This window comes from Stigmatopora argus, chromosome 3 (genome assembly GCF_051989625.1).
Source record: "Stigmatopora argus isolate UIUO_Sarg chromosome 3, RoL_Sarg_1.0, whole genome shotgun sequence".
Classification (NCBI taxonomy): Eukaryota; Metazoa; Chordata; class Actinopteri; order Syngnathiformes; family Syngnathidae; genus Stigmatopora; species Stigmatopora argus.
In genome coordinates, this window is record NC_135389.1 from 23,187,825 (window position 1) to 23,210,068 (window position 22,244).

Sequence of the window (22,244 nt, forward strand, 5' to 3'; positions counted from 1 at the left end):
TTGTCGCGGGCGTAGGGATACGTCATCGCTTTCACCAACTATGATTGGCTAGTGATTAGCCAGAGCTACCAAACTGTATCTGTAGCGAGCTGCACAAGCATATATATTGATGTGTTGATTTAAAGCCATTTTCAAGATTATTAAATGCTGCTAGGAAGTGGATTTTACCCGTTGAATGCGCTACGAGAAAATGCACGGACCGCCACTGATTTTGTGTCATGTCGCAAAAGGCAAATTTGTGTGGAATAGGACATGTAGGACTAGCAGGACTACTTTTCTGTCATAATGATTTGGTTTGGTGATTCTTAATGATCCCATTTACATTGATTTGCTTTGTACTTTGTGCTTTTGCTTTGTTGTTCTGTCTAATCACCCTCTACTACTGTCACAATGAATTTTCCCGAATACGGGATGAATAAAGTTATCCAATCCAATGTCATGCAGTATTTATACGTATAGCATAGTTATATTTAGTGGGCTATTTAGCATAGCACTATAACTTCCACAAGCATTATCAGTATGTCAGTATATAATTCATTGCGTAGCTTAGTACAAGCATGAGGTGCTTAGCTAATGTATTAGCGAATGAACGCTAAATGCTATCCAAAAGATAGGAAGGGATGGAAGTATACCGCACTATCATTGGCCGTAAGACGCTGGCTAAGAACGAGCCCCACGCGTCATTGGCGTGTTCGGCTCGGCGTTAATCTTACGGCAGTCAACGGCGCCTCTTGAAATCTCGCCGCCACCGATCCGTTGATCCCAGAACGGCAGGGGAAGGGAGAACGGAGGCCTTCCCGGCTCCCACATGCGGTTTTAGGATTAACGGATGTCGTTGATCCGGGTTGCCGCTGCGGAATGAGGTTAGCTAGCCCGCCTCTATTTAGGTCAAACGTTGCCAGCGAATGCGCCGCCGCGGATGTGCTCTCCCATTCCCGCTTTCGATATTCATGCATGTACGAGATAGATTTTTGGTTCAAAAGTGCAGTTTGGGAGAATTTGGGGAATTTTTGAATTGGGGGCTTTTGTAAAAATGTTTCAAAAATGCTCCAAAATATGTTTTAAGACCAGGGAGTGCCTGGAAATGTTCAAAACTGGGATTAGAACTCTTGGAACAATCTTAATATATCCCAAAAGGGCTATTTTGGGGTACTCGGATGATTCGCCGAAAGACGTTTCGCCGACGGACGTTTCGCCGACGCACGTTTCGCCGACGGACGTTTGACAGACGGACAGGTCGCCGAATGGACGTTTCGCCGGACGTTCATTCGGCCGAACGTTCGGCGGAACGTCCATTCGGCGACCTGTCCGTCTGTCAAACGTCCGTCGGCGAAACGTCCGTCGGCGAAACGACGGGATGAAAAGTGACAAAATATTGGATGGGGGATCCTTTTGTGGAGCACAAATGATCACGGCAGCTGCCCACAAAGACTCATCCAGGTCCTTTTGATGATCCTGGCCAACCCCCACCGATGTCGGTTCTTTCACTCGGATTGGAGGATCTCCTCAATATTGGATTAACAACAGATCATGAAAATGAGAGGCAAAGCATTGCTTAGAATGGCGGGATTGTCACGCAATAGCTTCCCCTTCCTAACATCCGATCCCACCAATCAAAGCGTTGAAAAAAGTGTTGTGTTTCCGTCAGATCATTCCGCTAACTTGTGAGTCCCAATTCAGTGCGGAATGGGAATCGTTAGCCTTAGCCAATCCCCAGACAGTCGGTCCATTGACACGAAAGTGGATGGAAAGAGGAAGGGACGCCGGGAATTGGGCCATGTCTCACAGCTTGATTGTCCTTGGAAGACCTGAAGCAAGCCTCTGTTCATCCTCTGATCATTTGGCATTCTGTTTGACTTTGATTTTCGGGCTCAATTCCATCTTCGTAGCCGGCCTACGTTTCCGGAACGGTCGCGGAGGGTGAAACTCCCTTTTGATAACGTGAAAAACAAAATCAGTTCACGGTTGCTTCCAGTTACTCAACCGTCAAGTCGTGGGCGCTTGTTTCCTCTGGTTTATTGTCGACCAGGAATGCACTCAATCCAACTACGCCACATTTCTGCTTGTTGCTAAGCACAAAAGCAACAAATGGCAATGGGAAAAAAAAAACCTCTAACAATGATTTGCATTGTCTTCGTGGTTCTCTGTGTGAAAGACATCCTCTTGACAGATGTGTGCTGAAGCAAACCACCTGTTGTGAAATCGTCACAATTTCAGGAATGTTAGTGAGCAGGTTTTGGAACTTCAGTCAGAGATGCTGCAAAGCACAGGGCAACACAGAACTGGACTCTGGATTGGTTTGGTTCTTGCTCTAAATTAACAATCAGCTTGTTTTTTTTTTCAAACTCCGCTTTATTTAGTCATAATGCAAGTTACATTGCTATTTTTTTCTTTTATTTTGCTCTGTCTGTCTTTTTCCTCAACGTTTTACTGACACCTAGCGGTGTACATACATTATGACACACATTATCCCCTTTTTAAAATGTATTCATTTAATTTAAGCGCAAGAAAATACTGACGTCAGATATAACAATTTGGTTAACACTATAAAAAAACATAAAAATGGACATAAAAATGTCCATTTATATCAATTTATTTTTAAAACCTCATTCAAAAGTCGTTTTTATGGCCTTTATTGTAAAATTGTCTCAGTTTTTAGCACATACCTGCACTAGTGCAAACCAGCCACAGCTATTTTATTTTAAATGACATGTTAGTATGCTTAATTAGTTGACAGGGTGTTGAAACTACGTGTATAATTCCACCCTTTTAATGTATAAAATGACCATTGACGCTCACCGGAAGTAGAAAACGTGAATGTTTCACCCTTTGAACCGCAAGATGGCAGTGTTTGACAAAACCTGTTGGAACAGTGAAAAGAAAAAAAATATTACGCTTATTACTGTTTACTGAATCAGCCTAAGAGGGTATTTAAACATGAATAATTTGTGTATAATAATATAAATTTCTACTGTATTTTTGTTTAATTTGAACAGTTTAAACTTAGTCAAAGTGTAACATAAATTCCAACTAAAGCTTTAATTAACACAAAAACACACTGAGACCAAGTTCTCTTTTTCATTTCATATCACAAAACAAATACGTAATAATGAATGACGTACTTCCTTTAGATTGAAATAAGCAAAAGGCTTCAACCAAACAATTCGCCCACTAGCTTAACTGCTATCTTGGCTAACAGAGACGACTGTAGCTGTTACTGTAATTCAGTGGCGATCCGTGCATTTTGGGGTAGCGCCTTCTGCTATCGGAATCAATCCAACCCTCAAAAACTATTTTATGGCTATAAAACTTCTACAGCAGCTACAGCTGCGACACATAAAAAATCATCAATAATAACCTCATACAATTGAAATATTATTTAGGAATATATCCATATTTTACTCACCAAAAATCCTTTTGAACTGTACACAATATCCATCCTCCTTCTTTTCTATCGGCATCGAAGCTAATGCTGAAAGTCGAGCCTGTCCTTTTGTCGTATTTCTGCCATAGTCCGTCTTGAAAATGGCTTTAAATCAACACAACAATATATTTGCTTGTGCAGCTTGCTCCAAATACAGTTTGGTAGCTCTTTGTAGTTAGCACACTGAAACTGGCGCACATACCCTTTTCCCGGCTGTAACAGGCTTGCTAGCTTCGGAGTTGACCGCCCTTTCTTAATGATGACCATTTTTTTCTGGAAAAGTCCGTCTGGAAAATAGCTTTGTGAGCAAATCTGCAACCAAATCCATTTGTTTTACTCTGTCGGCCATTGTGGGTGGAGTTTGCGATCTCTGGCTGCCTCACTATGGCTTTGGCCCACCTACTCTCTATAGCTAGCCAATCATAGTTGGTGAAAGCAATGACGTATCCCAGCCAGCAAAATGCCAATGCGTATGAAAAAGCATTGTGGGGTTGCCAACTCGAAATCTGATTGGTTAAAAGCAATAGTCTTGTTTAATGCAGCAGAGCCCGCAGAACTGATTGTGAAGGCTTTGAGGCAGATTTCTGACCCTGGCAACAAATAATGGCTGAAATGTGATTGGTTAAACGCTTCAATATGAAAACACATCTGGAAGCAGTGCAAACAGGGGGGAAAAGCAATGAAAGGAAGCTAACAGACCATTTGGAATAATAAGTATTGATGGACAAAATATAATATATGATTCAGATATTTCTTAGGCCATCAGAGAAGGCTATGAAGGCCCTGACGGCCCGCCACTGATGACCAGACACATTTAGAGACGGTAACCGAACCCAAATTGTCACAATGACATGATGCAAAATCCCCATTTTGAATCCCTCCATCGGCCCGCCAGAGTATTTAGTTTGAACTCTAAAACCAAATACAACATCATAGGCAAAGCCATGTACATGTATCCCTCATAATGTACAATAATAGCCATTCGTGAACCTGAAACTTAGACTGTCTGTCTTATTATGTGGTGCAAAGAAAGCTTATAAAGATGATGAAATAATAGCGCTCCCGCAGCGGCTGGGGTGACCAATGGCGTGGAATGCTGGGAAGCCAGCGGGTCATCTCCAAAGTTTCTGGGCAATATTCACAGCAAGACGTGTTTGTCGCAGTGTTCCGCAAAGCCGGCCGGGAAGCCTTTTCTAATGATATCACGGAGCAACGCTAAGTACAGGCTTGCTGCAAATGCGGGTGAGCCCATCCTTTTAATGCCACCCTACCATCAAGGGTGCCTGTCCACTCCTGTCCACTCATTGTTTGGACTGCGGTCGGCGCGCCGCCGTCGCAGCGAGACAGGAAGTCCCCAGGGAAGGGACGACGCAGTCCCGACTTGACCCGGGGACAATGTCCCCCCCCCAAAAAAGCCCTCCACTTCACACCGGGAACTTCAAAATAAAGCGAAACCGTGGAAAACACCCAAATGAGTGGGGAAAACTCTTGAAAGGCATCTCACATTTCACAAAGCGTCCCAACATTTCGCCGAAAAATGCGTTGCCAGAGTGACACCCAAAGCTAAAAACTCCAGTACAACATGTAAATGATATCTCCCGGTTCAAAGAAATTGAAAATGAGCGTGTTTTGCTTAAAACGCTGACCTTCGACCTTCTCGAAATGGAAGCGGCGTGCAAATACGGTGAGATTAAGAGGGAAGATGTTGGCGGACAGTACTGGTAGAGTCTCCCAAATCCCCGTGGCTAGTGACGCATCCTCTTGACATTTCCTCGCAATCGCCCTCTTTCCTGAAAACTGTGTCTATACACAGAATACTGTGAAATATGGAAATTAGTGAGGCTTCTGAATAAGCTATTGCGCACGACCTACGCATGATTTATTTTTTTTAAAGACATTCTGTATTCACAGTGGCTCCAATAGAGGTAAAAAAGACTTATTATTTACAATCAACATGCCCCTTGTAAAGTTATCCATGTAAGTTTTAGAACACGTCACTACTTTTAAATCTAATACCTGCTTTAATAGCCATTGAATAACAGAACGTGATTGCCAGACTTGAACCCTATTGAGAATGGCTACGACTGAAAATTGTTTGATAGGCACTCACTGGTGTTAATACTTCAAAAAACATTCAACAAAGTACTCAAGGTTTAGTGATGTAATCCAGTTTTCAAAAAAGCCGAATATATATATATATATATATATATATATATATATATATATATATACACATATATATATATATATATACATATATATATATATATACACATATATATACATATATATACACATATATATACATATATATACATATATACATATATATACATATATATACATATATATACACATATATATATATACATATACATATACATATATATACATATACATATATATATATATATATATATATATATATATATATATATATATATATATATATATATATACACATATATACATGTGTATACACGTGTGTATATATATATATATATATATATATATATATATATATATATATATTTGTTGCATGAATTGTTGTAATTCTGTGAAATACTTTTCTTTTTTTTCGGTCCACAAAATTAAAAGCAATTTAGGCTTGAAACATGACTTTGTCGGTGGTGAACTGAAAACAAACTTTGCTTTTTCATGCATATTTTCAAATAAATATACTTTCCCATGATTTTTAAAATGTCTAGGATTCGCCTGTACAATTTCCAAACACATCACTCCAAAAATATAGATTCTATTGGCCATTTTTATGGTACAAGCCAATGATTTTAGCCCAAAACAAGACACTTTGTAGCTAGCCATGAGTGGCAAAGTGGGCCAATGGCAAAACGCCAATCCTTGCTACGTAGCTGACGCGCGAGTGGCTAGCCTTTTTTTCCCAAAAGGCCGTTTTTCCTAAATACTTAAGTTCATTCAAATAATACTTAGGGGAAACATCCCACAAGCTGCGTACGCACTGAGGTAAATCTCTTAAGTATACACTTCAGAGTAGGAATTGTTCCAAAAAGAAAATTAGCAACGTTAGCAATGTTCGCTCACCATTTCTGTCCTTTTCTAGCAAAGTGAGCGCTCATGTTTCAGCGCCATTGAATGGTCGCTGCCAGACCTCCCAGGCAAAATGGATTGAGCGTCAATCAGCCATCAGTCAATAAATGACAAAGTAAAATGAACCAATGGCGCGTTGGAAGGTTGTACTGCAAATTTAGAAACTAAACTAAAACCAAGCGCATCGGCCTCACGGTTCTGGGTTCGATCCCAGGTGGGTTTTCACTGTGCCGAGTTTGCATGTTCTCTCCCTGGGCTTGCGTGGGTTTTCTCTAGGTACTCCGGTTTTCTCGGACATCCAAAAACATGCATGCTAGGCTAATTGTACATCAAATTGTGTCTTGCTATCAGTGATTGGTTGTTTCTTTCACTGTGCCCTGTGATTGGTTGGCCAATCATTGAGGGTGTCCCTCACCTGGTGCTCATAGTTAACTGGGATGTGCTCCAGCACCACCGGGACGAATGTACGTATCAAACTTGTGAATCAAAATATGATTTCTGTCGGATTGTTTTACAAATCAATACACAAAAATGATTTGAATTACGTATAAGTTTATTTCAAGCATTTTTAAAGACAGGAAGACAACAACACAAAGCCAACCAATCCCATACGTTACTTTGCTTCATGTCATCACACGAATGCACTGTACATGCGGCAATCTTGATTGGACATACACTTAGGGCGCAGGTGTCAAAGTGGCGGCCCGGGGGCCAAATCTGGCCCGCCGCATCATTTTGTGTGGCCCGGGAAAGTCAATCATGAGTGCCGACTTTCTGTTTTAGGATCAAATTCAAATGAAGAGTATAGATGTATATTAAATTTCCTGATATCCCCCCTTTTTAATCAATAATTGTCATTTTTTAATCCATTTTTTCTGTGTTTTTAGTTCAAAAATCATTTTGGAAAATCTAAAAATATATATAAAAAAGCTAAAATAGACATTGTTTTAGATCTATAAAAACTGAATATTCAGGGCTTTTAATCCAGTTCTTTTAATCCATTCATATAAAAAAATCTAAATATTATATCTAAAATAGTCCGGCCCACGTGAAATCGAGTCAACTTTCTGTTTTAGGATCAAATTCAAATGAAGAGTATAGATGTATTTTAAATGTCCTGATTTTCCCCCTTTGAAATCAATAATTGTCATTTTTTAATCCATTTTTTTGTGTTTTTAGTTCAAAAATCATTTTGTAAAATCTAAAAATATATATATAAAAAAAGCTAAAATAAACATTGTTTTAGATCTATAAAAAATGGAATATCCAGGTATTTTAATCCATTCATAAAAAAAAAATCTAAATATTATATCTAAAATGGTCCAGCCCACGTGAAATCTAGTTGACGTTAAAGCGGCCCACGAACCAACCCGAGTCTGACACCCCTGTCGTAGGGTCAATATTAATAGCCCCTCCTCATAAAAAAAATCTGTGCACTCATTATAATGAATAATTTAACTTGAAAAACATTAGGTAGAAGTCACACACAGTGGAATAGAAGCCGAAATGGGCGACTAAAAGTCGACTTATGCTTAAAGTGCAGCGAGCGTCAAGCAACTCCAACAAGACGAAGAACGTCTCCAATCCTGCAATTCCCTTTTCAAACGCCAGGGGCTCGCGGCCCAACTACCCCAGGTAACGATCCAGCGGGAACGAATCCTCGTCTTCGGCCCACAATGGCCGACCGCTCAGGAGATACTCGACGGTGGCCACGGCCATATCCGACTTGCAGGACAAGAAGCTCTTCAGGTTGAGTTTGGGAACAACGGCTTCGGCCAGGGAAAGCGCCAGACTCTTGGTCTCGCTAGTGGACTGCTGGATCTCCAGGGACTTCTGCCGCAACAACGACGCCAAGTCCAGCGTGGGCTCGGCGACGTCCTTCAACGTGGCCGGCGTTTGGGAAGCCTTGTCCGGCGTCCCCGCCAATTGGGGGGCGTGGCCTTTCCGTGGCGCTCGCGCGGAGTGCCGGCGGAGCGCCTCGCCGACGCTCGGGGGCAAGAGTCCGTTTTCCAAGACCTCCTCCGTCTCGCCGGCCAATAGTTGGCGGACCGTGGCCTTCCTCTTGAGAGTGCATGTGACGGGCTTGTGGCGAGACACTCCTATGTCAGACACAGAGATGTTTTGTTGCGGTGCGGTGTGAGGGAGCCACGTTTTTAGGGCTTGCCAAACAAGCAAAGAGGAAAACATATCTCACGCTAGCATGTTAGCGATTGGAAGAAAATGGGATGTTTTGATGGAATGGAAAACACCTGGAGCAAGCAAGGTTCCCTGTCCCACGGGTGGGTTGCCACAATTGCATACCTGTCAACCTCTGCCGATAACTGCCCTTATAAATGATTATGATTCCCCTTACAAACCCCCCAAAAACCTTCCAAACACCGTACGACTCGTCGTACGGTGTTTGGAAGGTTTTTGGGGGGTTTGTAAGGGGAATCATAATCATTTATAAGGGCAGTTATCGGCAGAGGTTGACAGGTATGCAATTGCTATACTCGACCATCGGAGGGCGATGCTGCACAATATCGGTATTAGATTAGATTAGGTGAGATACATTTATTTATTCCGTATTTGGGAAATTTCATGGTCACAGTAGCAAGAGGGTGAGAATGCAGACAGGAAAATACATTTTAGAATAAATAATAAAAGACATTTGTTCAAGTGATTGTAATTGTGGCAAGAAAAAACATGTTTTTTAAATGGAATTATGTTGTAAGAGACAATTACTTTTTTTATTAAGGATCATTTAAAAAAATGAAGCTCTTTTCATGGGGGTTTCAGAGTTAGGTTTATGGTTAGTATCTTACCATTAAGAGTATGAAGCTAAACCGTTGAATGCTAGCTGTTAGCTTAGCTGTTAGCTTAGCTTTGAGCTAAATGGCCACTCAAAAAAAGTTGGAATTGGACATTGGAAATCTGTTCAAATGTAATAGAAAGGCCATCATGTCATCTTATTAATGCAAATAAAATCATTAATTAAAAGCAAATTGAATTCAGAAGTAGTCATCCTTTTGAAATAAAATACAACTTAAATCACCTCCAGACGTTAGCTTGTGTCTTTAATCAAGCATCACAATTTAAAAAAACAACTCAAAGGATGTTAAATCCAAACAATTGCTCCAAAATTCACAATTTTTTTTAAATTTGAGCAACCATCTTTTACGTGAAGGTGATTTATGCTAACGGTAAAGTGCATCTTTTGAGGAGAACGTTCTTACCTCGCTTGAAGGAAGTCAAGACCACGCGATTCTCCAGGGCCAGCGGCTTCCTGAAGATATTGACCAGAGGCACTTGGGGCCTCCTACCGGCTCTGCTGGCGAACGTCGTGGTGGTCAGGGTGTCGTACTGCCGACGACAATTGCCAGAGGTTCGAACCACGGGATGCTGTTCGCGCGGTCGCCGCCAGGACTCACCTGAGCCCGTGAGACGGCCACGGGGTTCCTGAACACCGTCCACAGGACGCTCTGATAGCAAGGCGGCGTGGTCAGAGAGCCGTCGTAGCGGAAATACTCATCCAAGCGTTGGGGCATCAGTTCTCGGATGTCGAAAGCCGGAATGCTGGAGCTTTGGGCTAAAAACGAAAAGCCACGGTCATCACTCCTTCGTCCGACACGTAACAAACGCATACCTGGCAACTTATACGTTTTTCAAGGATTTTATACGTTTTTTTATCATTTCAAATTGTTTAACAACTTTTGCACAGGATTTTTTAAAGTATATTTTTTGGTAAAACCGATCTAGTTTGCCCCATTTGGGCTCTAATCCGGATCATGGATTGCTAATACAGTAATCCCTCAATTGTCGCGGTTAATGTAGACCAGACATGGTCGCGATAAATGAAAAACCGCAAAGTAGGGTCACCCCTATTTAAAAAAACTAAAAAAACTTTTTTTAAGTAGGGTCACCCCTATTTAAAAAAACAAAAAAAACATTTTTTTAAGTAGGGTCACCCCTATTTGAAAAAAAAAACATTTTTAAAGTAGAGGTTGCCAGGTTTGTCTTAAAAGTCCGCACCGACTGATTGTCCACTTTGGAGACAATTTTAGACTTTTAAGTGCACCCTATGTGAGTAAATATGTGGCATGTTGTATTTGTATATATTTCTTTAATCGCTTAATAAGGGGAATCGCAATCATTTATAAGGATAGCAATTGGCCGAGGTTGCCAGGTATGCAAATGCGACTCACACTTGTATCTGACTTGGCCGAGATGAGATAGAATCTTTTCAAAGGCTGGATTGTGAGCCCCAACCTGTTTGGAAATAAAGTTGGACAATAATAGCGAGGATGGAGATGGATCGAAGAGCTCCACGTAAAAGACCCTCACCTCAATGAAAACAGCCAATACGGCCAGACCGTCGGATTTGTCGAAAGCCTTGGAAACTTTGGGGTATTTGGCTGAATTGTAATGTATGATGTGCAGCTACAAGAGACAAAAAAAACGAGTTAAGCTAATGGGAAGAAAAGCGTACGTGGCAACGAGAAAATGACAATAAATTGCTTTTTTTTGGGGTTGAGGACAGTCACGGAAGGTCCACGTTCAAAGTATTTTTAGGGGACTGAAAGTGAACATTGAGATTTTAAGGTCATCCATCAGTCCAAAAGAGCGTGACACCAAAGAAATGTGGTTGTGGAATGATTTGAAAGAGAAAAAACCACAATAACTCACAAGTGGTTTGGACACCAGAAGAGAAAAAGGACGCAAAATGGTGGGACAGGTAAAAAAAAAAGGAAAAAAAAGGATTACAAAACGCCACAAATTAAAACAATACCGTAAATTCCAGTCTATAACGCAACACTTTTCAACATAACATGTCTTATTTATGGATTTCATCCATCCTCCCTAATATTTGTATTCATTCTACAGTTATATCACCGCCATGTTTATGATTTAAGCATTTTAAATAATGATAGCGTGTTGGCGTGTCATTTATAAAAATGTTTCATATTTCAGTTAGGTGCGGACTGGGGTCATTTTCAAGTAAAAAGGGTCACGTTTCAGTATCTTTGGCCATTATAATTGGAGAAGTAATACCCCAGTTTGTCCGCCAGATGGCGGCAAACCCCGTTCTACCAGGCCCGAAAGTTGTCCACTTTGAAATTACAATTTAGACTTTTACCTTTGGCCTATGTGTGTGTGTGTGTGTGTGTGTAAATGTGCAGGGTTGCATTTGTATGGTTTTTAATCGCTTAATAAGGGGAATTGCAATTATTAATAAGTGGAGCATTTAGCCAAGGTGGACAATCTTGAAACGTGGATAGTGGTTGTTATGAATGCTTTTATTGTGATTATACCGATGTTCTAAAGTGAGAATCAATGCATTCGCGACAATATTTTCAAAATAAAATAGCGGATAAGGAAATGCATTTACTTTTTGGGGGATTTAATAACTTTTCATATGTCGAGATACTCATTTGCATATAAAAAAAAATGTAATCTGAAAATTTCGGACCTAGAGGCATTCGTAAGTAGAGGTAAGACTGCACTATCATTTTGTCTATTCTCAGAAATTGGCCATTTTGTTCCCTTTTAAAGGCCTACCACCACACGCTAACCTAAAATGCAAGCGGACGGAATGCGGGAGGAAATGTCTCCGGCTTAAAAGCTCGCGTCTCTCACGATGACGTTCACCAGATATTTGCGGTTTTCTTCAAGGCAATTGCCTTTCGGCTTCCTTACCTCAGCGGCGTACCGTTTACCGTCCACCGTGTGCTCCGAGCCGGCGGGGTTGCTTTTGGAGCCCCAATGGAGGTGGAGCTGAGCCGCGGCGTAGCGCCCGGGGAGCCCCGACACGCTCATGGTCCAGGGGAGACCCACTTGGACTGTGGACCAGATCACACCAAAAACACTTACCGTATTTTCACGACTATAAGGCGCACATAAAAGTCTGAAATGTTCTCCAAAATAGACAGGGCGCCTTATAACCCAGTGCGCTTTATATATGGACCAATACTAAAATTGTTATCACGATCAAATCAAATAAATCAGTCGATAGGACAACTACAGAAAGCAGCCCCCGACTCTACTATTTTCCCGTAGATAAAGTACTGTGCAGTGACTGCTGGGATATAGAGTTCTTAATACACCCAGTTCTTCAATACAGTTAGTATGATGGCAACCACACTCATTTGGTGCTGGCCGTCATTTCGGCTGGATTTACAAAAGAAATCCTGCCGCTAGATGTTGGCTTCAACGGAGCATTCAAAGGTAGACTGCGAACTATATATATATATATATATATATATATATATATATATATATATATATATATATATATATATATATATATATATATATATATATATATATATATATATATATATATATATATATATATATATATATATATATATATATATATATATATATATATATATATATATATATATATATATATATATATATATATATATATATATATATATATATAATAACTTGGAGCTTGCCGTCATTCCCGGAGGCTTGAGAACTACAACCGCGGGCGTTTTGGAAGACTCATTTGGGCAATTGTTTAATTCGGACACCGAAAATGAGGATTTTGATGGATTTGTGGGTGATGATGACATGAGTAAGTTGTAAAATGTCTAAATAAAGTACAACCCAACTCAGTTTTGCTTCCATTGCCTTTTTAAAGCGTGTTTTTAGCGTGTGGGTGTTGCGTCCAAGAACTATATTTCCCAGCAGTCACTGCGCACCGAAAACCGGAAATAAGCTGCTTCCGGTAGCCAGCGCTATTGCGTTTCGGTGTTCATCCATATATAATATATATGCGTCTAATGAAATGGTGCGTGCTTTGTGTGTCTAAAATACAGAAATAGCACTCGTTACTGACACTGCGCCTTTAAATACGATGCGCCATATAGCCGTGAAAATACGGTAGTTCTCAATTTGAGTTGGAGCGGAAGCTGCAGTCGGCCCGATTGCTGCTGCGACCATAACGCGCGCGCCGCCATTTTGGCTCATCGGGCCGCCGAGCCAAAGTAGCAATTTTGGCGACCGGTTGGCTCGGGCCACCGCAATTGGATCAACGCCGTTGTTAAGATGAACTAAACGCCACGCCGGGGAAGATGAGTAATCTTTACTCATCCCTTCCTAGAATAAACGTCAATCTCTCTCATTTCGGTAAAATGTGGCTAAGAAAAGACGAGCAAGAAAAGTAGGGCAAACTAACCAGAGACACCTATTATTTGACGCTCCCTTTTTTTGGAAGGCTCATTTGTAGTCATCATGTTTCACCACATTCGGTTATTTTGCCTTTATTTAGTTCCAGACGGGGCGGTGAGCGGGTTGGCCTCGCCGTTCCGGAGTCGAGGGTTCGATCCCAGGTGGGTCCGCACAGGGTAGAGTCTGCATATCCTCCCTAGGCTCGCGTGGGTTTTTTTCCGGGTGGTCCGCTTTCCTCCCAATCCCCCAAAAATATGGATGCTAGGCTAATTGTAAGCTAAATTGTGCTGGTTGGCCTTTGTCTCTTTGTGCCCTGCGATTGGCCCATTTAGGGTGTTTCCCCCGCCCGGTGCCCGTAGTTGGCTGGGATAGGCTCCAGCACCCCTTGCAACCCTTGTGTGAGAAAATGATTGAATCCAGTGGTTACAAGATGATTCATAAATGTGTGAATGAATGAAGTTTAATGTTTGCACACCGCACCAATTCTCAACTGGGATTTTATCCAGGTAGTCCAAACATTGGATTGGATAACTTTATTCATCCCGTAGTCGGGAAATTTCATTGCTAGTTTATAGTTTAGAACACAGGTGTCAAAGAGGCAGCCCGGGGGCCAAATCTGGCCCGCCGCATCATTTTGTGCGGCCCGAGAAAGTCAATCATGAGTGCCGACTTTCTGTTTTAGGATCAAATTCAAATGAATATTATAGATGTATATTATATTTCCTGATTTTCCCCCTTTTAAATCAATAATTGTCATTTTTAAATCCATTTTTTCCTGTGTTTTTAGTTCTAAAATCATTTTGTAAAATCTAAAAATATATATAAACATTGCGTTAGATCTATAAAATAACTGAATATTTAGGGCTTTTAATCCAGTTCTTTTAATCCATTTATTTAAAAAAAATATCTAAATATTATATCTAAAATGGTCCGGCCCACATGAAATCGAGTTGACGTTAACACGGCCCGCGAACCATCCTGATTTTCCCCCTTTTAAATCAATAATTGCAATTTTTTCATCCATGTTTTTCTTTGTGTTTTTTGTTTAAAAATCAATAAAATAAATATATAAAAAATATTTTCGGTTTTCTACTTTAATATTTTATATAATTAAAAAAAATTCAATTTGAAATGAAAAACAAATTATTATTAGATGTTTTCCCTTACTAAGAAAAAAAAGTTCAAATAAACAGTTTTATATCTATAAAAAAACGGAATATTTAGGGCTTTTGATCCAGTTCTTATAATCCAATTTAAAACAAAAAAAATCTAAATATTATATCTATTTATATCTAAAACAGGACAGAGCCTATGTCCGATTATTATTATTATTATTATTATTAAAATGGTCCGGCCCGCATGAAATGGAGTTGATGTTATTGCGGCCCGCGAACCAACCCAAATTTGACACCCTTTGTTTAGAATTGGATTTTTTAAAATCATATTAGGGAATATGGCTTAAACACTCACCCGTATGTCCATTATTTTTCACCTTAAGAGGCTTTTGAGCGGTCAGATCGTAGTTCTCCAGCACAATTGCGGGTAAAGACGCGTCAAAGACCACTTGGTCCGTCTTGAAGTCCACCGGCGACTGCAAAGGTCCGGCGCAGTACGGAAAGTTCTGGGGCCAATGGCGTTCTCCATCGGAGCCTAGAAGGATGTTGTCAAGTTAGAGCTCAATCTATTGGTCCAGGCACGCATTTTTTCTCACATTCTTCCATTTCCTAAACTCGTGGCGTTGGTTTTAGGTGGCGGGAAATGACAGGGTGAATGAAGGCCAATGAGGCGATGGGTTGGTTGCGAGTCATCGCGTGCCAGCTGCATTCCCCGTTTCAGCTAAAATGTATGGTTCGCATCAAATACCTAGCTTTAAAATTTTTTTGAAGGAATAAACCACATTTTGGGATTTTTTTTAACCTTCTGAAGAAGAAAAAAATCACCAATTTGGTGAAAATGTGAGATTCCGATGTAAAAAATGAGTCAATTATAACTGACAACCATTTTAACCATCAAGTATTGAGACTGAATGCCTTATTGAACTTTGGGATTATTTCCGCCATTTTGGCTCAAATTTATCAAATTGACTGATTGGTCGCTAGTTGAAAAAAATCACAAATCTTGGTGAAAATGTGAGATTCCGATGTAAAAAATGAGTCAATTATAACTAACAACCATTTTAACCATCAACTGTTGAGACTGAATGCCTTATTGAATTTTGTGATTATTTCCGCCATTTTGGCTCAAATGAATCAAATTGACTGATTGGTCGCTAGTTGAAAAAAAAAAAACAGCAATCTTGGTGAAAATATGACTTCAGATGTAAAAATGAGTCAATTATAATTGAAAACCATTTTAACCATCAACTATTGAGACTGAATGTCTTATTGAACTTTGTGATTATTTCCGCCATTTTGGCTCAAAATGATCAAATTGACTGATTGGTCGCTAGTTGACAAAAAATAGTGACAATCACACTACTGTGTAATAAGATTTCCTCCATTTTTCACATAAATAACAGTATAGGAAATGAACAAAAAAATAGAAAGACCTATTCACCTTACTTAACTCTTTGACTGCCAATTTCACAAAATACCAAAAAAAACAAAAAACTCTATGACCATGACAGTTCAAGACATGTCCAATATCCTCACAAAAATTTTAAATTCAGTCACCTAATAAAACATTGTATGCAAAAGTGCCCTAAATTATCATAACATTATAACACAAACATACTTACTACATTACTTAAATTTTGGATATCCATTACATGCCCAACAATTTTTCCCTCTAATATTCGATCAATATGCTCCACTTTAAACTTCTCCAAATCTTAAAATAAACACGAATCATGCAAGAAAATGAGGAATAAAAAATGGATAATTCAACTTACTGGTGTAGCCCCATTTGGCCCCTGAAATAGACAAAAAAAAAAGTCCAAATCACCTAAAATGATCAGAAACAAACAATTTGAATAAGTGGTAACTTGATCTCACCGTACGCCGCGGCCAAATGCAGCAGAAAAGCCACGGGCGAGAGCATCTCCGACTGATGCGGATGCGTGCCAGCGTGCAGGAAAACGCCATGCCGGGATCCGCCGCGCTTTTAAACACAAGCCTCCGTTTGACGTCAGCGTCTCGACAAAAGCGGCCCGCCGTATCTGACGCTCGACCATCCGATCCTTGTAAACTTGGTCCTCTTTAGAATATGACATCAGAGGGGAAGTTCTTTTTCTTCAAGCGCAAAGTCACCCAGGAGACAAAAATGACATGTTTTCTGTCTTTTCCATTTTTTTTTTTGTTTACTGACTCTCCCAAGCCAAAAACCCCCCACAAAAAACATTCTAACCGGGGTTGAGAAGGCACGATACTCGTGATATTAAGTGTCTGTGGGCGGAAAAAAACAATAAGTGAACTCTTTGAAGGGCTCTTTCTTACTCAATCTACGGCTCATTGTGGTTTCCCAGTCAACACTGTACAATTGAATCTCTGAAATGTGGCACAATACTGTTCATATGAAGACTATTTGTGAGAAAAAAAATAATAATTGAACTCTTTAAAGGGCATTTTCTTACTAGCTGTAAACCATTGCGGTTTCTAGTCAAAGCCATACAAATGAATGACTGAAATATGGCACGATACTAGCAGTGTTGTGCCGTCAGGGGCCTTCAAGGCCTTCTCTGCTGGCCTAAGAAATATCTGAATCATATATTATATTTTGTCAAAGCTATAGAAGTTAATGCGGCACAATACTAGTACTAATATTAACTGTTTTTGTGAGAAAAACAACATGACCAAACCATAATTGAACTCTTTAAAGGGCACTTTCTGACTAGTTGTACGATCCATTGCGGTTTCTAGTCAAAGCCATACAAGTAAATGACATAAAATGAAATAAAAAAACTCTCATATTAAGCGTCTTTGTGAGTAAAACAACATCCACAAATAATAAATTGACTCTTTAAAGGGCACTTCCTTACTAGATCTACCACCAATTGCAGTTTCCCAGTCAAATCTGTACAATTTAATCACTAAAATCTGCCACAATACTAGCAACATGAAGTTACTTTGTGATAAAAAACAATAAATGAACTCTTTACAGGGCACTTTTTTACTGGAATTGAATCACTAAACACAGCTGAAATGGACACCAAACGTCAACGTATATTCTTCCATATGGAAAAGGAAAAATAAAGCAGACAGTGCTGACTTGACAACTAGCAATGACCTCACTGGGCTAAAATGTGCTAGCGTCTGTGCTAGCCAATGACTTTCTACAACTTCGATCTGACAGCGTGGGTCATAAAAGTTGGAGGAAATGAAGGCAAAAGGCTTTTCAGCCTATCTGATTCCAACGTTTGTTTCCATGAAAGCGGATGCAATGGTTGGTCCAGAGGTCAATCGCGTCCCAGTTTACAACCTCCACGACGGAGTGGGTGAGCCACGGCGGACGTTTAAGGCGCAAAATGAAGCACTTGATACTTTTTGCCCTCGTCTTTGCTACATTGGACCGAGTCCACTCGAATATTCCAGGTAGGTCACCCCATTTTATTCTATCTATATACACACAGACTTTTTTTTTTGCCATACGTACACTTTTTGCAGCGTTAAGACTAGATGTTTTGGAAAAAAAAGAGTCATGACAGTGCAAAATGGCGCTAACAAAGAAAGTTAACACAAAGTCATTCATCCTGACAAAAGATTATTTCATTGAAGCTAATATTATCTTAAACGACACGATGTTGACTTAAATAAAAAAGTGATACAAGTTACATGGCTCTTTTCTGTAGTGCTAGCCCTCAGTAGCTATCCCGGGTTAGCGTTAGCCTAGCGCGGCCGGCTAGCACTCTCTCAAAGCTATTAATGCTAACTGCGGATAACATTTTTTATTTACTTATAAGCCGTAGTTAAAAATGAACATGACGACATTTTATTTAATGATAGTATCCGTGTGGGATAAATTGGAAGGCTACGCTAAGTGAAGTGAAAAAAAATAAAAATAAAAAGAAAGCAGTTCCCGTTTGAAAAAAAAAGCAGGAAGTTTGAAAATGTAGTAGCATAGGTTCTGTTTTTTTTATTGCCGCCATAAAAAAGGGAGAGGTGACGAGGTTAAACATTTATAGCATGTAAAATATTACAAGCCTGCACTATTATTTCATCACTTGCTACTTAACAGCAGTGGATTTTTTTTAGTTTTTTGTTTTAATCTTCCCACAGAATTTTGCCAGTTACCCGAGGATGAAGGCGTTGGAGAGAAATTCATGATTTTTTTGTACTACGACATCAAACAAGACGAATGCAACCCGTTCGTATTCAAAGGCCAAGGAGGAAACGACAATCGCTTCACAAATGAACGGGAGTGCATGAGGAATTGCTCCAGCCAAATCGAGAAAACATATCCCCAAAATGGTGAGATGACAACGATTGCTCAGTCTATCTGCTTTTTAAGGCACATGTGTCAAAGTAAAAAAAATGACAGCTGTCAAAGTGGTGGCCCGAGGGCCAAATCTGGCCCGCCGCATCATTTTGTGCGGCCCGAGAAAGTAAATCATGAGTGCCAACTTTCTGTTTTAGGATCAAATTCAAATGAAGATTATAGATGTATATTATATTTCCTGATTTTCCCTTTTTTAAATCAATCATTGCAATTTTTTTTATCCATTTTTTTCTTTTGGTGTTTTTAGGTCAAAAAGCATTTTGTAAAATCTAAAAATAAATATATAGAAATATTTTCGGTTTTCCACTTTAATATTGAATATATTTTTTTAAAAATGTGTTTCCATTTGAAATGAAAAACAAATGATTATTAGATGTTTTCCCTTACTAAGAAAAAAAGGTCAAATAAACAGTTTTATATCTAAAAAAACTGAATATTTAGGGCTTTTGATCCAGTTCTTATAACTCAATAAAAATAATAATCTAAATATTATATCTAAAATGGTCCCAAGTTTGACACCCTTTATATATATATATATATATATATATATATATATATATATATATATATATATATATATATATAAATAAGACCTTTCTGCATGCATACTCTCATTGATTCGCAAAAGCATAGAAATGCTGTTAAAAGAATTCAGAGACTTTTTGTTGTGGTGAAATGACTGGAAAAAAGTGCACCCTTTTTCATGTATTTTGACTTTTATGGCTCTTAAAGAATAACATTTCAAACAAGGAATTGTTTATGGCTATCTGTCTTTGCCAAAAATCTTCCCCCATTTGTGGAAGCAATACGCCACCAAGTGGTGAAAAAAAACAGGCTACATTGGAATTAAAAACCGAATATATTATCATTATATATATTATATATAATTAATTATAATTTCTCCGTCTCCTTTCAGCGACTGAAATGTGCTTCTTGCCGAAGCAAGAAGGCGATTGTAGCGGAACACATTTAAGATTCTATTACAATTCTGTCTTTGGAAAATGCAAAAAATTCCTTTGGAGCGGTTGCCATGGAAACGGAAATCGATTTTTCGATACCGACACCTGCAATTCCACATGCGCCGGTGTCTTGGGTGAGCTTAAATCCTCCACTAAAATACATATTTATGCTTCTATATTTAAAAACAACAAGTGATTATATTTTACATGATTTTTCAGCAAACACAGAAGAAGAAGAAGAAGAGGAAGACGAGCCAGACACGCCAATTGGTAAAAAAAAATATTCCGTCAAACCTAAAGCCCCAAACATGAAATGACTTGCGTTTACTCATTTTGATGGTGATTTTCCACAGCAATAATCTGCGGAGTTTTACTTGGGGTCATCATCCTGGCCATCTTCATAACAATCATCGTCTTGACAGTTCAATCCAAGTAAGAACACCATTTTTATGGGGGAAAAAAATACACTATATGGCAGTGGCGGTCCGTGCATTTTCTCTATGCGCCTTCAACGGGTAAAATCCACTTCCAAGCAGAATTTAATGATTAAATACAAATACTGGAGCTTTTCAGACATTACAACCGGGCTGGGGAGGTGATTTTCCCGGGAAAAGACAGCGATGGACGTCAATGGCGAAACGGCAAAAATTGCACTAAAATGGGGTAAAATCCACTTCCTAGCAGCATTTAGTGATTAAATACAAACACTGGAACTTTTCAGACATCAGAACCGGGCCCACAATTGAAATATTATTTAGGAATACATAGCCATATTTTACTCACCCAAAATCCTTTTTAACTGTACATGATATCCATCCTCCTTTCTTTCTTCCTCCTTTTCTATCGCCATCGAAGCTAATGCTGAAAGTCGAGCCTGTCCTATCGTATTTCTGCCATAGTCCGTCTTGAAAATGGCTTTAAATCAACAAAACAATATATTTGCTTGTGCAGCTCGCTCCAAATACAGTTTGGTAGCTCTGGCTAATCACTAGCCAATCATAGTCGGTAAAAGCGATGACGTATCCCTACGCCTGCAAGAAGGCAATGGCGTATCCCAACGCCTGCGACAAGGCAACTCGAAATCTGATTGGTTAAAGTAACAGTCTTATCGACGCTTGTTTAATGCAGCAGAGCCTGCAGAACTGATTGTGAAGGCCTTGAGGCAGATTTCTGACCCCGGCAACAAATAATGGCTGAAATGTGATTGGTTAAATGCTTCAATATGATGCTTCAATATGAAAACACACATCTGGAAGCAGTGCAAACAGGGGGGAAAGCAATGAAAGGAAGCTAACAGACAATTTGGAATTATTTCATAAGTATTGATGGACAAAATATAATATATGCTTCAGATATTTCTTAGGCCAGCAGAGAAGACCTTGAAGGCCCCGACGGCCCGCCACTGCTATGTGGATGATGTGATTTCATTATGTTTCTGACCGATTTTTGTGTCCTTTCTCTTAGGAAAAAGCACAAAATGGCAGTTAAAAGTGAGGCTGAACACACTGGAGTGCCTCTTAGGGGGGTGCCTATTGAAGTGGCCTAACACCACCACAAAAAAAAAAAAACACTTTGAGTGTACATTTTTAATGTTGCTACTGTACGCTGTTGACTTTGTGTTTAATCCACAGTTGGGTAAAGTGTTTTGACCTATTTTGCAACAGCCATGTTGATCATTGGTTATTCAGTAAAGTAATCTAATAAGAATTACTTTTTAGTTGTTTTTTTTAAGATGTGTTCCATTTGGTTGGTTGTATGCTTATTCAGTAATCTGGAAAATAATTATGGGACTTAAATTTTGCTCCACTGGGAACTTTCATAAATGGGCTCATTTTGTGTGGCTTTTAAGTGCACCTTAATGTAAACATATGTTTTTTTTGGTGTGTACACATTTTGACCTGTGGCATGTGTTGCTAGTATGTATTCCTTTTTTTCTAACACGGGAAGCCAGAGAACACAGTAAATAAGTGTTGGAATGTTGTAACATTTAATCTTCTTCAATGCAGGCTTTTCAAAATAAAATACTTCCAATCAAATAAAATGAACTGTGTGTTTTAAATTTAATGACTGAACTATGTTATGGGAGGACATCCGACATTAGAAAAACATTCGATGGAGGCTGATTTTGTATCATAATCATAAGCATCTATACATTAGAGCTCAATTACATGTATTAATTAATTGGTTGTGATGAGCAAAAG

At 39.3% G+C, this 22,244-nt stretch overlaps 2 protein-coding genes across 2 annotated transcripts; one reads left to right on the forward strand and one right to left on the reverse strand.

Moving 5' to 3' along the window:
* Positions 1-7,827: 7,827 nt before the first annotated feature.
* On the reverse strand, positions 7,828-17,100 carry ca12 (carbonic anhydrase XII). Its single transcript, XM_077596736.1, has 8 exons — positions 16,645-17,100; positions 16,542-16,562; positions 15,122-15,301; positions 12,167-12,309; positions 10,675-10,909; positions 9,901-10,058; positions 9,706-9,832; positions 7,828-8,589 (listed from the first exon to the last, which is right to left on the reverse strand). Exons 1-8 carry the CDS (start codon positions 16,688-16,690, stop codon positions 8,117-8,119), a joined length of 1,383 nt encoding a protein of 460 aa, XP_077452862.1. The 5' UTR covers positions 16,691-17,100; the 3' UTR covers positions 7,828-8,116.
* Positions 17,101-18,084: 984 nt separating this feature from the next.
* LOC144071691 (kunitz-type serine protease inhibitor bitisilin-3) lies at positions 18,085-22,078 on the forward strand. Its single transcript, XM_077597008.1, has 6 exons — positions 18,085-18,180; positions 18,865-19,056; positions 20,001-20,177; positions 20,263-20,313; positions 20,397-20,475; positions 21,508-22,078. Exons 1-6 carry the CDS (start codon positions 18,114-18,116, stop codon positions 21,587-21,589), a joined length of 648 nt encoding a protein of 215 aa, XP_077453134.1. The 5' UTR covers positions 18,085-18,113; the 3' UTR covers positions 21,590-22,078.
* The last annotated feature ends 166 nt before the right edge of the window (positions 22,079-22,244 follow it).

Coding starts and splice junctions, on each gene's coding strand:
- ca12 (XM_077596736.1), bottom strand. CDS start 16,690: ATGCTCTCGCCCGTGGCTTTTCTGCTGCATTTGGCCGCGGCGTACG. Junction 15,302..16,541: donor GGCCAAATGGGGCTACACCA/GTAAGTTGAATT, acceptor ACATCCTTCTAG/GCTCCGATGGAGAACGCCAT. Junction 9,833..9,900: donor TGGCCGTCTCACGGGCTCAG/GTGAGTCCTGGC, acceptor TGTCGTCGGCAG/TACGACACCCTGACCACCAC.
- LOC144071691 (XM_077597008.1), top strand. CDS start 18,114: ATGAAGCACTTGATACTTTTTGCCCTCGTCTTTGCTACATTGGACCGA. Junction 18,181..18,864: donor AGTCCACTCGAATATTCCAG/GTAGGTCACCCC, acceptor ATCTTCCCACAG/AATTTTGCCAGTTACCCGAG. Junction 20,314..20,396: donor CGAGCCAGACACGCCAATTG/GTAAAAAAAAAT, acceptor GATTTTCCACAG/CAATAATCTGCGGAGTTTTA.